This window comes from Lissotriton vulgaris, chromosome 12 (assembly GCF_964263255.1).
Source record: "Lissotriton vulgaris chromosome 12, aLisVul1.2, whole genome shotgun sequence".
Lineage (NCBI taxonomy): Eukaryota > Metazoa > Chordata > Amphibia > Caudata > Salamandridae > Lissotriton > Lissotriton vulgaris.
The window spans coordinates 804,769,692-804,786,362 of NC_141700.1; the positions used below are offsets into that span (position 1 = coordinate 804,769,692).

General features: G+C 49.1%; 1 protein-coding gene across 1 annotated transcript; it reads right to left on the reverse strand.

The window, feature by feature from the left end:
* Nucleotides 1-9,086: 9,086 nt before the first annotated feature.
* On the reverse strand, nt 9,087-14,378 carry LOC147678802 (uncharacterized). Its single transcript, XM_086946257.1, has one exon. It carries the CDS (start codon nt 14,177-14,179, stop codon nt 11,960-11,962), a length of 2,220 nt encoding a protein of 739 aa, XP_086802383.1. The 5' UTR covers nt 14,180-14,378; the 3' UTR covers nt 9,087-11,959.
* Between the last annotated feature and the right edge of the window lie 2,293 nt (nt 14,379-16,671).

Genomic DNA, 16,671 nt, shown 5'->3' on the forward strand with positions numbered 1-16,671 from the left:
GGCATTGCAGTTCAGTTCCGAAAACGAGGCCTGACACGCAAAAGGGATTTCCGGCCGGGAGAAAGGAGAGGCGTGACACGCACTGAAGGGGCGGAGAAACGGAGCAGGCTGCGGAGTCTGGTCTGACACGGATGGACAGGACGAGAGGGGGGGGCACTTTGACGGTGCCAGCCCCCCCCCGTGATGGAAGCCCTGCTTGTGCCCGGTGAGCGGGGTTGGAAGTGTGTGTGTGCGGGTTTGTAAGACGGGGATGTCTGCGTGTATGTGTGTGTGTGTGGGTGGGGTGAGGGGGCGGCAGCGTGTGTATGTGTGCGCGTGCGTGCAGAGGGGTGGGGGATGGCTGTATCTGTGCCGTTAATGCGTGCGAGGGAAGCGAGTTAGGGAAGCGAGTTAGTCTGCGCAAGCACAGCTTAGAAAGCTCGCTCCCGAGGTGAAATCTGACAGAGTGAAAGCGCGCGTCTGATTGCTGTCCAGTCTCCTAAATACGGGCAGCATAAGTTGTCGAGCTGATGCATTCATGCTTCGCATGAATGCCACATCAGCTCGACCTAAAAACGTATTCACTATTAAAAAAGGCCCTAAGTAAGAAAAATCGGGACAAGGTAGAGATCAATGGACTAAGGAAGGTATATGCATTAGCCCTAAAATCTCGGACAAGGGAGATAAGAGACGATCTATGGAGCCAACTCCATAAAAGTTGCTCCACAAAGGATAGTTTAACTTTCTGGCGAATTGTTAGATCTCCTTTTCTCTCTGAAACAACTGAAACTCCCAAATTAGATGGTGCCATAGACGCCAAAGCTTGGGTGAATCGCTTTACGAACATATTTGCTATGGATATGGAACAGGGAACACAACAAGAACAAAGCAAGGAAATGGCTCAGGTATTGAGGCAAGTAGAATACCCAATTTGTTTAGATTTTAAACACAATGAGGTAATAAACGCGATAAAAGCATCAAAATCGGGGAAAGCGCCTGGGCCCGATGGGGTCCTGGTGGATTTCTTTAAGTATAATTTAGATCTATGGTCCCCGATCCTCACCAGAGTCCTTGAAGCCGCCAAAGAAATCGGATTACTAGAATCCTGGTCTACCTCAATACTAGTCCCAATATATAAGAAGGGTGATAGAAACTGTCTGTTGGACCCGGCCCTTTGGGCAGGTTCACCCCGAGACTTTTTGCTTCTTCCTAGCCTGCTTCTGGAACCTGGTGGTGGTGATTTTAGGCCTTTGCGCACTTTTTCACTGTGGTACAGTGTAAAGTGCTTGAGCTCTCTGTGTATGTGTGGTGAGTGACCTGCCCTCCCATAGGAATGAATGGGGAATATGTATGCCCATGGTAGGTCCTGATGTGTGGGGAGTGCAGCGGCGAGTTTGATATGTTCGAACTCGTGAGACTGAATGCTGCGTGATGGCACATGCGGCATGACTGTGTCTAGTCGAGAAGTGCCACTTTTGGAAGTTGGTATATTTGTGTAATTTGTGTTTGGCGTGTGATTGGCTGGTGAGCCTGGGTCAGGAGTGCCTGGGCCTGCTTGTGGATTGACTGTCTGGTTTGAGGATGACAGGGGCTGCAGAGCCCCCAGGAGGTTGTAGGAGTCAGCCCGTGGATGAAAGGCAGCATCTGCTGCCAGAGAAGTGGGAGGAGATAGCACCTGATAGTGAAGGGCTGTGCCTGCCTGACCACAATGCTGGCTCCAACCCCCCCCCCCGCTGGGCGACTGTCACCTCTGTCCCTGATACTGAAGGGACTTCCCTATAACCAGTTCTAGCTGGTTCGCACACTGCCTACACAAAGACTTTTCTGTGTATAAGAAGGGGTTGTGTCCCCTTCCAAGAGGTTCTTGTTTTTGGACTTGAATCTTGCTGGACTTTCCTGGATGCCTGGAGGACTTCTGGGGGACCCCTATGCCTTGCCTGGGCTGATTGGGGGACTTGGCATTGCCCCTGGGAATCTCTGGGACCTTTGGCAGCATGGAGAAGCTGCATTTCCCTTCAGAGAACGTTTTCTTGCTTTTGCCTGGGCTTATGATAGCCTAAAAGTGCCTGGAAGCGCTTTGTTTGCCTCTAGCGCTTTGGAGCGCTTTATTTGCCCCGTGTAGCGCGCTGGCTGCTCTCTGACCCGAGTGAGAGTGCTGCGCTGGTACCGGCTGCCGTGTTGGGGGATCGACGTGCTCATCGGCACGTGTGTGGTGGTGGCCGCAAGATCGTGGGCGTCCCCAGAGCCACTTAAACCACTACAAGGATTTGCTGCTTCGAGATCGGCCTGTTAGCCTTGGGCGCGATTTAATAATCTGCAAGTATCTCACTGCCGCGGCCTGGGGGCCTGAAATCGACCCAGAGCGCATCCCCAGAGCCGCGGAGAAAGCACCGGAGGGGCCGCGCATTGATTGGCTGCCACAGAGGGTTTGCCGGTAAGAGTCGCGCTCTGATTGGCCGCTGCTGTGGGCCTGTCCCGGAGAGTTGCGTTTGGTTGGTCGAGGCACCCGGCGAGGCTCTGACGTCACTGGGGGCTCGCCGCAAGGGCTGCGCTGGGATTGGCCCATCGCTCGTGACCTGCTCGAGAAGAGGCGGAGAGTGGTGATGGCCGCCCGGGGCCCCCGTGATCTGGAGGGAGCCCCGGGAAGAGAGGAGGAAGCGTGGCCTGCTGCTGGGGCTCCCGTGTGCTGAGGGAGCCCCAGGGAGAGAGAGAAGACCGGCGCACTGACACAGTGAATGGGACAGAAGAGAAGGGAGGGGCGCCGGGACACATTGTCGGTGTCCGCCCCCCTCCCCAGTAGCGCAAGCTCGCGCTTATGTCAGTGTGAAGCCACGAGGGCTTCAAGAGCGGCCCCGGTTGGCAGTGGGTCGCCCCAACGTGAGGGAGAGCCCGGAGAGGCTCTCAGGGGGCATTTTACAATTTTGAGTCCCCCCGAGTGGGACTCCAACGGAGTTGGGTGACTTCGAGCCCTGAGAGACTCCAACGATTGGGCACACCATTGTTTTTAGAGCCCTGAGAGGCTCCCTGCCCCATGATGATTAGAGCCCCGTGAGGCTCTTGGGGGACACCAGTGTTTTTAGAGCCCGAGTGGCTCCAACGTGCGCAGTGTCTGGTTTCAAAGCCTGTGTGGCTCCAGCAGTGGCGCAGTTTGCACCTAAGGGTCAGTGAGGGCCATGGCGCAGTTTTGAAGTTTCCCAGCTGCCCAGCAATTAGTGGGCAGCTGCACCGTTTAGGTCTTGGGATGTTCCCAGGTGCCCAGCAAGTAGTGGGCACCTGCTACGTTTAGGCCTGTGCTCGGACTGGCGCTGCATGGCAGCGCGCCCTGACATTTGGACACAGGGCGTCTGAGCCCCAACAAGGCCAGTTGGCCTAGGGACTGCCACAGAGGGTGGCTTATGTAAGTTTTGCGCAATGTGGTTACCTGCTATGTTTAGGATGGTAATTGCCTACTGTGTGTTTTTGCACTACTGTATTGTTCTGGCACCTCCGAATGGTTTTAGGCATCATGTGTCTTCCTTTTCCCTGCGCTGCACCTCTGAATGTTTTAGGCATCCTGTGTCTTCTAGCGCTGCACCTCTGAATGTAGTTTATTGCATCATGTGCTTTGTTCTGAACACCTCTGAATGTGTAGGTTTATGCATCATGTGTTTCTCTTTACGACTCCTCTGAATGTATATTTATGCATCATGGGTAATGTGTTCTTTCTTATACCCCTAAATGCTGTGTGATACTTAGGTGGTTGTTCTTTTTAGTACAGGTGGTCCTAGTGAGGTCCTGGTTCCCTGCGTGACATTCGCCTAAGGTGTTTAGGGTTGCGTAGGGGGTACTTACCTGTTCCCAGTAGTTACTGGATGCGATTTATAACTGTTACTTTGTGCTAGAGTGATTTAATATTCTTTTATTCTAATTTCTGACAGTATTTCTATTACTAAAAAGTGTTGATTATGACAGTGGCCCATGTGGCCCTGTCTTGTAAATAATCCCTTGTGAATATTGCCCGTGCCAGTTGGCACCATGTATATTGTGTAATCCTATCTGATGTGTTTTGACAATGCAAAAGTTATTTTATAAATAACCTTGTGTGGAGTTCCTTTTGTGGTGTGCCTAGTATGTTGTTGCTGTTGTGCGCTGGCGCAAATGCTTTACACATTGCCTCCGAGTTTAGCCTTACTGCTTGTGCCAAGCTACCAAGGGGGTGAGCAGGGGTTATCTTGGCGTTTGACTTCCTTTCCCTGACTAGAATGGTGGTTTCTGCCTAGCTTTGGCGTCAGCCTTAGCCAACCAGAAATAGCCAGTTCTAACACTGTCCATTTTGTTACCGGACGATCTCCCTCCTGGACTCGCTTGGAAAGGTGGCTGGTCGCATCCTCCTTGAACGGCTCCAGGTTTGGACAACGGACCGGAAAATAATCTCGGAATTTGCAATACGGATTCCGGGAGGGACTAGGGACAGTTGACCAGGCCTTGAATTTAACTCTTCTTACAGGAAAATATGTCCAAGCAAAGGGGGGATTCTTGCACATGGTATAATGTGGATTTGACCGTAGCTTTTGACTGTGTTAGTCACTCAAAACTGTGAATTATTTTAGAACTGGGAGTAGATCCCTCATTGGTGAATTTTTTAAGAGAATTGTACACAGGAACGACAGCATGAGTTAGGTATGGTACCAAAGGAGAGCTAACAGAGCCCTTTCGGGTAGAGAGGGGGGGTCAGACAAGGTTGTGTTCTGGCCCCCTTCTTATTCACTCTCTACACAAATGGGCTCGAGGACGCAATGCTGGAAGGAATCAAGGATTTCCCTATAACAGGACGTTGGCAAATTCCTGCGCTATTATACGCCAACGACGTGGTAATTCTTGCCAGAACTCCTCTACAGCTGCAGCGGGTTCTGGATAAATACTGCGTGTTTATGACCAGCCTAAATCTGAAGGTGAACATAAAAAAGACATTTGCGATGCATGCCGGCTCACGACCAAGGAAATTTAAACACATATTTGTCAATAACGTTCCACTAGAACACACAACAACATATCCCTATTTAGGGACCTTAATTGACAGTAAGTCCAAATGCTCTGAGACCGTCAATTCAAGAAAATTGTTATTCCTAAGGGCTACCACGGCATTGGTAGCATTTGCACAGAAATTGGGAAAGAGATCCCCATTAGAAATGCTAAAAATGTATCAGGCAAAATGTACAAGCGTGGCAATCTATTGCTCAGGGGTCTGGGGATATGCAAACGTTGACCAGTTACAGAAAGAAGAAAATGCTTTCTTAATGTACTTACTCGCAGTCCCTAAGAGTACCACAACGTATGGATGCCATCTTGAATTGGGGCTAGATTATATATCAGACAAAAATACAACCAATCATGTTATGGTGCCAGATCTGGTCCACGGAACAATGCGAGCTAACAAGATTACTCATACAGAATTGCATGTCTCTAGACAACATGGAAAAGATTAAATGGTTGGCATATGTCAAGGCATTCTTTGTTGATCTCGGGCTTGATAGACATTTTACTGATCCAAAAACTATAGCCGAGATCCAGAGAAAAGAACTAAAAAAGGCATGTTTAACACATTTGGGCCAGCTGCGACTTACAAATGAAATAGGGAAATCTTCAGTGCAACATCTCTTATTAGCTCAGACCACTTTTAGCATACAACCATACCTTTTGTATAATCTAAACCAATATGAAAAATTTCTGTTGACTCGGTTTAGATTTAATATATTTCACCGATTGATATCTTTCCCATTGCAGAATGACTGGTCTACGACCCTAATCGCCTGTCAAATGTCAAAGGCTTTTGTATAGCGCAACAATTCACCAGAAGAGGTCTCAGGGCCTGTCCCTGTGATACCATCTCTGCACAATCAGAGAGGTGTGGCTCACTGGCTAGAGGCGGCAGACCCGGAGGCTGAGAACGGCCCGGGACCAGGGTTCGATTCCCGACGCGGCAGGGTCGAGGACCAGGGTCAGCGGACTGATAATTCTCGCCTCGGTGCCCACTTTGGGCAGTGATCACACTCGGTAACTCTGGGCATTAAGCTTGCCTCATCTCTACAACGGCCCCCCACAGACGCCGGGGATGCCTGGCTTCACCTTGGAGATACCCAGCATGGGACCATCTCACAGGGAAAGCCAGGACGGGTTCCCCAGCGGTCATTCGCGCCAGGATACTCCGGTAGTAATTGAGCGCGCTACAAAACACCTTACATTTACATTTACATTTACATTTACATCCTCTATTCATGTTTTATTTTTTTGTAAATTTTATACTACACCCCGTAGGCGATGCATTGTTCCCCTCATGAGAGTATTGGGTATACGAGGGTGTCGCCGAGCTTTTCTTGCGCTTCAGTACTTAGAAAACGAACTACATGAAAAAAGTATAGCCTGTTTTCTTAAATCTTGTGTAAAGCATCGTCCTAATCTTTGATAGATATTTGCACAAAGTTATTTGCACATAGACATTTTATACCTCTTCTATGAAATTGTAAATAATATTAGATACCCTGTATTTTATTTGTTAAAGAACTTGCCAAATTGTTTTATATTTTTAATGAACTGAAATGTGTGTTATATGTACTTTTATGTTTTTTTTACAAATTATGGAAACCGAATAAAGTTGAAATTGATTGATCAATTAATTGATTGGGTACCGGCACTTCTTTTTTCCCCCCAAGAGTACCGGCACTTCTCCATCACAAAATAGAGTACCGGTACTCACTGTCACGCATAGTAATGTGAGCATGCATCGCATTTCTACACTACGGCGCATGCTCACATATTGGTGATTTCACACGGAGGGCAGTAGTGGCTTGGCTACAAGGCAGGGCAACGTGTGACCCAGGCGCGCAATGCCCATTGGACTTCAGCCCCCCCTTGTGTTTGAGCCCGGCTGAGACAGCTTCCGGGCGCGTACACAGCCTCACCCGAGTACTTCACAGGTCTTTGAAAGACCTATTTGCTTGTTGATGAGGCGTTGATTTACTTCCATTTCTTAGAGAGCTTCTGCAGTGCCACTCTGACTTTTGCTTGAAGATACTCTCTCTCCCCCTCCCCCAACATTTTTTCCTAGGCCCCCCCCACTCCCTTCTCCGATATTTGACTTTCGTTGCTCCTCTGGTGTGACCTCACTCCCCGCCAGGAAACTGTGCGCAGGAAGGAAGGGAAGTTCTCTAAAAAGCCAAATTTGCTCTGGCTTTCCCTTTCTTCTATGCAAAAAAGACGGAAAGGAAAGGATAGCACAGCAGCTGGCGGGTAAGAAAGGGGACAACTGAGGAGAGCTTTCAGGAGTGACGTGGCACGCCATCTGAAGAAATGGAGGGCGGGGGGGGGGGTGGGTTATCTGAAGAAGAAAAAAGGAGCAAGCAAATTATAGTAGAGAATACTCTGCAGGCGCAGGCACTGGGTTTAAAATAAAGCACATGATGGATGAGATGAGGATCATCTGATGAGAGTCGAGAGTGAATAGGTGTCCCAAGAAAGAGCCAAGGCGTTCAAGAATGACACAGGTCGGTGGAAGGGGCCTGTTGAAAAAATTCTTGCGCCCTTCAAATGTTTTTCATTAGACCCACTCTTAGCCCCGCCTCCTTGCCACGCCCCCAGCTTGATCTGATGAGTACCTGCACTTTTTCCCCCCATTTAAAGCACTGGCTCTGAGGGAAACCTGCCAGCCATGGTGGGGGAAAAGCTGCTTTCCACAAAGCAGTATCTTTATTTGAATTATAAGTGTTCCCCTCTGGTGGATTCAGACTTAAACAGCTAAAAATAGAAAGTAAAATCTTGGTCCAGGATGAACTTAGTTAAGGTATCTGGCATGTGCTCCATCGAAGTCTGCATTAAATTGCTCCTAGTTCCTATTCTACCACAAACCTTGACTACCACTGGCATGGTGTGCTTCTTGGCACTATTTCTACTTAAAACTGGACAAATTCTTATCTCCGGTTTCCCCTTTTGGATGTTTGTGATTTGATTACATTTGACTCTATTTTTCTAATTTGTTTTGGGATTGTTGTTGTTTTGCATTTCAACTTTATTGCTATTTAAGTACTGCATACATACTTCACACATTGCCTCAAAGTTCCGGTCTGCTCTGTGCCAAAGCTACCAGGGGTTGAACTCGGGGTTACTTATTGATAATAGTGGTTCACTCGGAGAGGACTGAGATTATTACTGGAGGTGGGTACTTACCTTAATCAACTAATAAACCACATTTCTTACACACAGAAGACCATCCTCTTTAGTTCAGCCTCAAATATCTGGAACTTCCTCCGAAAGTAAGAAGTAGTACCACACAAATATTTTTAAGAAAGGCTGAAAATATCTTTCCCTTATTGGATTGTAATAATACTCTCACAGTTGAGTATCCAAGTTAAGTAGATAGGATAACCCAAACAACCCCATCTGCTTATTCAAGCCAGGCGAATTAATACCATATACTATAGTGAAGAGTTAACCTGCAGTGGGATATGCATGTTCTCTTTATTCCAATGTTTGCCCCCCAGTACATGCCTTGGCCCAGCATCCTGCTACTTCTCAATCACAGACCAGACAAAACATATTTGTATACATGCTAGCTTCTCGCTTGTCTACATATTGTTTATAGAGCCACCAAATTTCTCTCTTCCCATTGTCTCAATGTAGCTGCAAATATTCCTCTGTAAACCGGACAATAAAAACAAAAATCAAGAAGTGGAAGGATCCCCAGACAAGGATCAACTGCTAAACCTCTATGTGGTAGAATCCCTTCAGACCTTTACCCAATTTAAGTAATATAGACACATTCAGAGACTTTTTTTTTACAGAAGCTTGCAACAAACAATAGACGCACAGAAGACCACAATCAAGGAAAACAAAGACAACAGAGACAAACCACAAGAAGGAAGAAAGAAGACAAAAACATTAGAGAAAGAATGAAGACGTCACTGAATTACAAAAATAACCAGAAATGCAACTAATCACAGTGTACAATCTATAAAACAGACAGCTAAGAAATGTAGAAAAAACTACTCAAAGGGGTTACCCTTGTACCTTTTGAACACGTTAACTTTTTCTTAAAGTTAAAATTGATTAAAGTTCATTAGGCATTTGAAACCAAATCATAAATCACTAAGATTTTATATTTAACAAGTTTTGAACACCATACCATACAGGAAGGTTCCAAAATGATTCACTACCTTAGATGTCTCATTCGAAATACTATAATAACCAGATAGATCCATAATGGATGCAGACCATTACATTGCATGTTTTACATGTATCCGGGTCTCCAAATGTTGACACAGCATTTATCCTTATTGCCAACCCCCATCATTAAAGAAATATACTCAGAATTCAAGACACATTCAACAAGTGCTGTTCTATGCTGCCTGTTATACAGACTTTTTTCTGTGAAGCACTGAAAATTCCAACGACAACGGTTTATCATGAAATGTATTACTTCTAAATAATAACAGCCTATTATTCTGACCTGATGAAGCAAGGGTTAAATCCTAATCGTCAAGAAACACTTTTTAGCTATAGTTTGGCTTTATAAATTCACAAACTGCATGTGGTGTCACCTTCCATTAAATCTCCTCGGTAGAGTAGCACTGATTAAAATGATGGTCCTACCAAGCTTCCTTTATCTATTGCAACATTTCCTGCTTCATATTCTAAACATATGGTTCGAAGGCGTGACATTGCTCTTTCCTTTCTTCCTCTAGCATTGCCATCCTCCTAAACTACCCAGGGCACTTGCTGATCAGTGTATGAGGGGGGGATCGGGCGGTGGACAAACAACTTTATTATTGGGCCTCCCAGCTACTCGTTATTAATGACTGGCTGCCAAGTGGTTGGAGTAACCCAGCTTATCAGTTGAAACAGGCCTCAATGGTGTGATGGACAATATGTAAGGGTTCCAGCTTCCTCTTTCCCTTCCAGTGTTCAATCAAGTGGTCTTTATGGTATGGAGAGCGGCTCTTCGTTTTACAGGATGGAACGGGTGCCTCATGGGGCTGACCACCCTGTGGCGAGGCTGTTGGTTAACACACTGAACACAACTTGAGGGATTGTCTCGCTGGGATCAGATTGCTATCACTACTCTTGCTAATATTTGGCATGGGTCACAAATATATACATTTAGTGACCTTCAATCGTACTTCTCCCTTTCCACCTCCCAGTTTCTCCACCTCCAAATAAGGAATGCCCTTGTCCCTTACACTGCAGAGCTACAGGATCTCCCAGACTTCAATCCCCTTGAGACCCGCTTGCTCCTCGAGAGACTTGGGCAAAGGTGGGATTTCCCAACTATATCGAGCCTGGTGGATAATGCACTCAGGTGGTTAGATTGATTGCATCACAGGTGGGAGGGATGGGTTGGTGAGCTGGACGATGTGGAGGGGCGTTTGGCTTGTATGACTCCTAGGGAGCTGGTGTTATCCTCCCAACTCAAACTAATCCAATTCCATTATCTCCATCATACTCAGCGGACCCCCCAGAGATTGGGTTGTGTGGGACTTCTAACTAAAACCGGCTGCACTCTGTGCCACGCCCAAGAGCGCGACTTCTTCCACATGACACGGAAATGTCCCGATTATATCATACTGGTCCAGTGTGGGCTCTACCTCTCCAACGGCCTTGGATTTTCCCATGCAATTACCACTCAAAGTAGCATTGCCGGGATACTGGACAGGTTGGAGGGGTCCTGTGGTGATCAAATGATGACTGGACTAGCAACATTGGTTGGAAAGAGAGTCATTGTTTGCATTTGAAAACAACAGTCTCCACCGACCCTGAAGCAATAGCGCACTGGTACTGACTGGTGTGCTCAGCTAGAAGAACCTATTTACACTGCCAGGAACTGCCCCGCTAAATTCTCTAAAATTTAGGGTAAATGTTGGAAATACTATGGCTTGTCTTCGACATTAAGATCTTTGGTGCAGCATGTCAATTTAATGTGTTGGCTTTGTGGAGGGAGAAGAGATGGAGGATGTGAGCGTGAAGGTAAACATTGTTTACCACCAACGCCGAACAACGCATGCCATTAGAACGCAGTTGTTACAACACATGCCATCACAACGTAAGTCGGAACAACAACTTTTGCAACTACTGTTGCACAGACTGGAGTTGGAATAGTACATTATACTTATTCCAACATCCAGTGCCCCCCCCCTTAGAGGATGTCGTTGTTCCGACTTGCGTTGTAATGGCATGCATTGTTACAACGCAGTCGTTGAGAGTGCATTGTAATGGCATGCGTTAAAAAGCCACTGAATGTGCCTACTCAAAATTAAAAGTGCATTTTCTTTCCTTCTGCATGTTAATGTGCCTCAAGTTTAATCAATTTTTCTATAGTCCTCGATCCCTTAAACTAAGATTATCCTTATGTATTATTTGCAAACCTTTCTCTTTGCTTGAAGTTATCCATCCTACAGCAGTTTTACTATCATAATATCACAGATTATGTTCCATAATCTATAGTATCTGTGTACAAAGGACAGTGGTCTATCCTAGTTTTGGCCTTTTTTTAAATCTTTGTGAAATGCTTCACATAACAAACAAACTACTTTTAAGTAAACAGCACCAATTATCCTGCTCCCACACACTACAGTTGGGTTTGTGCTTACCAAAGAAACAAAGAAAATTAACAGTTGACTTTAGCCTTTCATGTCTTCAGCATGCAAATATCTACTGAGACAAGTGTTGCAGTGCTAAATAGCCCATACTGAATGCAAATTTAGTAGATATATGTTATAGCAACAAACTTAGCTCATTGAAACAAAGAACTAATTTGAAAAACAATGCCTTCAGAACTTACTTCAAATACTAATACTGTTGCAATTCTTTTTTAATTTATGCAACAATAAAAAACTGAATTTCACTTCTCACAAATGATTTCTGGAAACTAACATGAAGGAGATGAAACCAAAAAAATTAGACCACCCAAATTCAACCAATACTAATTCTACGGTCATTCGTTAATTGTACTTGCTTACTTGGATTTCTTTTTGTGCCCTAACACTGAATTCAAAAATGTACTATTTCTTACACTGGGTGTGTTCTTCTTAACCACTTCTGCAAATGCGGGTATACCTCTCTCATCTACTTCAGGTAACGGCTCTGCTGCCTCCTCACCAGAGTCTGATGAAGCCTCTATCTTCTCACTCCAATCTAACAATGGAGACACCTCCTCCTGCTCTTCAGCAACCTCGTTTGAAACTTCGATCTTCTCACTGACTTCCACTAACATGTCTGCCTCCTCTTCCTCCTCCTCCTCCTCACTAGCATCTGCTAACATGTCTGCCTCTTCATCCTCCTCACCAGTCCCAGTCAAAAAGTCTTTCTGCTGCTCCTCACTATTGTCTACTAACATCTGGGTCTCATTCTCTTTTGCTAAATATTTCGTTCCATGTTTACTCTGCTTTTCAAATCTCAAAATTAAGCCCGGTTTTTTTTGCTCAGCCTTTTTCATGAAACGGTAAAATCTTTCTAAAAAGTTATGATTTGCATAATCCCCCTTAAGCAAATTATCAGCAGACTTCTCTTTGATTTCATGTATGGCTTTTTCTGCACTAGATACGTCTTCAAAGAAAATCATGGCTCTGCCACTTGAGGAATCAAACAATACTTTTTCCAAAGTTCCAAACTGACAAAAATGGAGACCTAAAGATACAAGTGTGAAATTGGTCTTACTAAGACCATAGACAAAAATGCAGCGTGAAGAAAAACTATCCCCAAACTTTTCCTTGAGCATACTCCGGGAAAGAAAGTGTCCATTCAATTCAGTAATGGCCTTATTAACACTGGCTTCATCTGCAAACTGCACAACACCATAGTTGTACAACCCGGACACTTTTTTAACCTCGGTATACAATATCTCCCCAAAACTACTGAAGGAACGCGAGATTTCATCCTGAGAAACATTCCAAATCAAATTGGTAACATACAGTGTCCCTGATCCCTCCTCTGCAAAAAATTCACTGTCTACTTCAGCTGTGTACGATGGAAGTTTTTTGTATGGCCACACAGTGACATCAATTTTCTTGTTAAAGAGACTTTTCCCTTGGGTTCCAGATAAAGCACTGTCACGATCCTTTACAAACTTGTAAAACACCATGGCACTACGTTGCTCATTCTGTCCGGTGATCTGAATTGAAGTAATCTCTCCAAACTTTCCAAACATGTCCTGAAGGGCTTCTTGAATGTTTTTCGCTGAACAGTGTGAAGGGAAATGTTTAACTTTTAGAGAACGCAAGCGCTGCAGACTCAGCTTTGTTCGTTTTGTTTCAAGCAATTTTCCTTGTCTTTCCATTTTAAAGTCTTTCATCAACCCAGATGTACCGGTTGTGTCTCTCCTGCTGCTTGTCCCTGCGGGAGAGCGGCCTCTGCTCAATTCTGTGGGAGAGTGGTGTGGGCTCATCCCTGTGGGAGAGCGGCCTCGCCTGCCACTCATCCCTGCGGGAGGGCGGTCTCGCCTGCCACTCATCCCTGCGGGAGAGCGGTCTCGCCTGCCACTCAACCCTGCGGGAGAGCGGTCTCGCCTGCCACTCAACCCTGCGGGAGAGCGGTCTCGCCTGCCACTCAACCCTGCGGGAGAGCGGTCTCGCCTGCCACTCATCCCTGCGGGAGAGCGGTCTCGCTTGCCACTCATCCCTGCGGGAGAGCGGTCTCGCCTGCCACTCATCCCTGCGGGAGAGCGGTCTCGCTTGCCACTCATCCCTGCGGGAGAGCGGTCTCGCTTGCCACTCATCCCTGCGGGAGAGCGGTCTTGTCTGCGACTCTTTTCTGTGGGAGAACGGTCTTGTATGCGACTCATCCCTATGGGAGAGCAGTCTCGTCTGCGACTCGTCCCTGCGGGAGAACGGTCTCGTCTGCGACTCGTCCCTGCGGGAGAACGGTCTTGTCTGCGACTCGTCCCTGCGGGAGAACGGTCTTGTCTGCGACTCGTCCCTGCGGGAGAACGGTCTTGTCTGCGACTCGTCCCTGCGGGAGAACGGTCTTGTCTGCGACTCGTCCCTGCGGGAGAACGGTCTTGTCTGCGACTCGTCCCTGCGGGAGAACGGTCTTGTCTGCGACTCGTCCCTGCGGGAGAACGGTCTTGTCTGCGACTCGTCCCTGCGGGAGAACGGTCTTGTCTGCGACTCGTCCCTGCGGGAGAACTGTCTCGTCTGCGACTCTTCCTTGCGGGAGAACGGTCTCGTCTGCGACTCATCCATGCAGGAGAACGGTCTCGTCTGCGACTCAACCCTGCGGGAGAACGGTCTCGTCTGCGACTCAACCCTGCGGGAGAACGGTCTCGTCTGCGACTCAACCCTGCGGGAGAACGGTCTCGTCTGCGACTCAACCCTGCGGGAGAAAGGTCTCGTCTGCGACTCAACCCTGCGGGAGAAAGGTCTCGTCTGCGACTCAACCCTGCGGGAGAACGGTCTCATCTGCGACTCATCCCTGCAGGAGAACGGTCTCGTCTGCGACTCATCCCTGCAGGAGAACGGTCTCGTCTGCGACTCATCCCTGCAGGAGAACGATCTCGTCTGTGACTCATCCCTGCGGGAGAACCGTCTTGTCTGCGACTCACCCCTGCGGGAGAATGGTCTTGTCTGCGTCTTATCCCTGCGGGAGAGTGGTCTCGGCTGGAGTTCATCCCTGCAGGAGAGCGGTCTCGTCTGCCTCTCATCCCTGCGGGAGAACGGTCTCGTCTGCGCCTTATCCCTGCGGGAGAGTGGTCTCGGCTGGGGTTCATCCCTGTAGGAGAGTGGTCTCGTCTGCGTCTCATCACTTCGGGAGAATGGTCTCGGCTGCGGCTCATCCCTGTGGGAGAGCACTCTCTGCTGCGACTGGTGCCTGCTGGAGATTGGTTTCTGCTATGGCCCACACTCTTTGGAGGGCATTCCAAGCCCTGCCCTGGTCCTCCAGACTTGTATCCCTGGTTCTGGTTTTGAGATGAGATATAGATCCTGCCCTGGTGTACCATAGGCTTCTGCAAACCCACACCCGGGTCTATGTTATTGTGGCCCCCTGGCTGCGGTACACATAGCCCTGGATCCTGAGGGCTCAGGGGGGCACCCGTCTGCATGCCCATGTCTATGCCTTGGCTGTACGGTCCTCCTGGATGCTGAGGGCTCAGGGGGTCACCCGTCCCCATACCCAGGCTGTAGGGTCCTCCTGGATGCTGAGGGCTCAGGGGGGCACCCGTCCCCATACCCAGGCTGTAGGGTCCTCCTGGATCCTGAGGGCTCAGGGGGGCACCCGTCTGCATGCCCATGTCTATGCCTTGGCTGTAGGGTCCTCCTGGATGCTGAAGGCCCCGGCCAGGCCCCGGTGCACTGCTGGGAATCCCACCCACCTGGGGCCCTATCCCCGCGTGTCCACTGTAGACTCCACCATGATGTTTGGTCTCTGGGGCTCGGGGCCCGGGTCCCAGGGCCTGCTGAGGCCACCAGCCAGGCTCACTGCTGCTCGGTCCCCCGGGGAGGTGCAGGCCCAGCCCCGGGCCTCTGCTGTCGGGTCCTCCGGGCTGCTGCAGGCCGAGCCTCGGCCCTCCGCCGTACGAGGCCCCCGCCTGGGGGGTGAGCAGGCCCAGCAGGGGGGTGTACTGCGGGCCCCGCGTGGGGGCTCCCCCTGACCCCCGAGCGGGACCGGCAAAGAACTGCCAGCTGAGGCCGAACGGCTTGATCGCACCTCGTCCCACGTCCATGTCCGAGCGGCGGTTGCACCGGCGGCTCGTGACACTCAACGGCGCCGGTACCGAGCTCCAACGGAAACAGACGCAGGACTACGCGGCGCCCTGACGCGGAGCAGAGTCCGTCTTCTGTGTCTACTGGCGCTTGGGATCGAGAGTCCGTCTTCAGTGTCTATTGGCTCTTCATAGGGTCTAATGTCCGTGCAGTGCCCCTTGGTTCGGCCCCCCCCCACTCCCCAGGGGGAGGGGGGACAGTGGCTGGACCGGGGGTCTCAGTGGAGGCCACCCCCGGGAGGCAGAGCCCGAGCACCCAATGATTGGCTCGAGATAAGGGGAGCAAAGGCAGGGAAAGAGAAAAGAGCGGGCCCACCAAGCATTGGGGCTGGGCCAGCTCAGCCATAAATTTAAGGTAGGAATGTGTAGGGGGATTAAGGGCTATTTAAGGGTGGGCACCGGGCACAAGGCCCTCTTTTCTCCGGGGAATTTTGGCAGGAGAATGCCCACCCTTAAATAGCCCTTAATCCCCCTACACATTCCTTACAAAGCGATCCAAGAAGAATACAAAAAGCAGGTGGCGCAGAGGGCTCAGACTACAAATGGGGCAGGCGGGACCCAGGGGGTCACTGGCAAGCTCCCTGAGCTCCCTGTGTTCAGGTGAACCGGAAGTAAACAATTAATGGCGCAACGCGGGCGGGGGGCGGGGACAAACGCCAACCCGGAACAGAATGTGTGGGCCCCGGAAGTGAAAAGGTCACCCGGCCGGGTGGGAACCGGCTGGTTACCCGGGAGTGATTGGACACCGGTGGCAAAGGGGGCCATCCGGTTTGGGTTAAAGCAGACGCTTACCCAAGGAGTGTGTGGAAACCGGAGGTAAAAGGTTACCCGGTCGGGCCGGAAGCAGAAGCTTGCCCGGAGAGAAAGGAAAAGGTTTGTCCCAGGGAGGGGGTGGCCTGGGCAAGGGTAGCTGCACTGAATGTAGGGCACAGTGCAGAGGCATTGGTGGTTAAGGACGGTGACAAGTCCCT

Coding starts and splice junctions, on each gene's coding strand:
- LOC147678802 (XM_086946257.1), bottom strand. CDS start 14,179: ATGAGTCGCAGACGAGACCGTTCTCCCGCAAGGAAGAGTCGCAGACGA.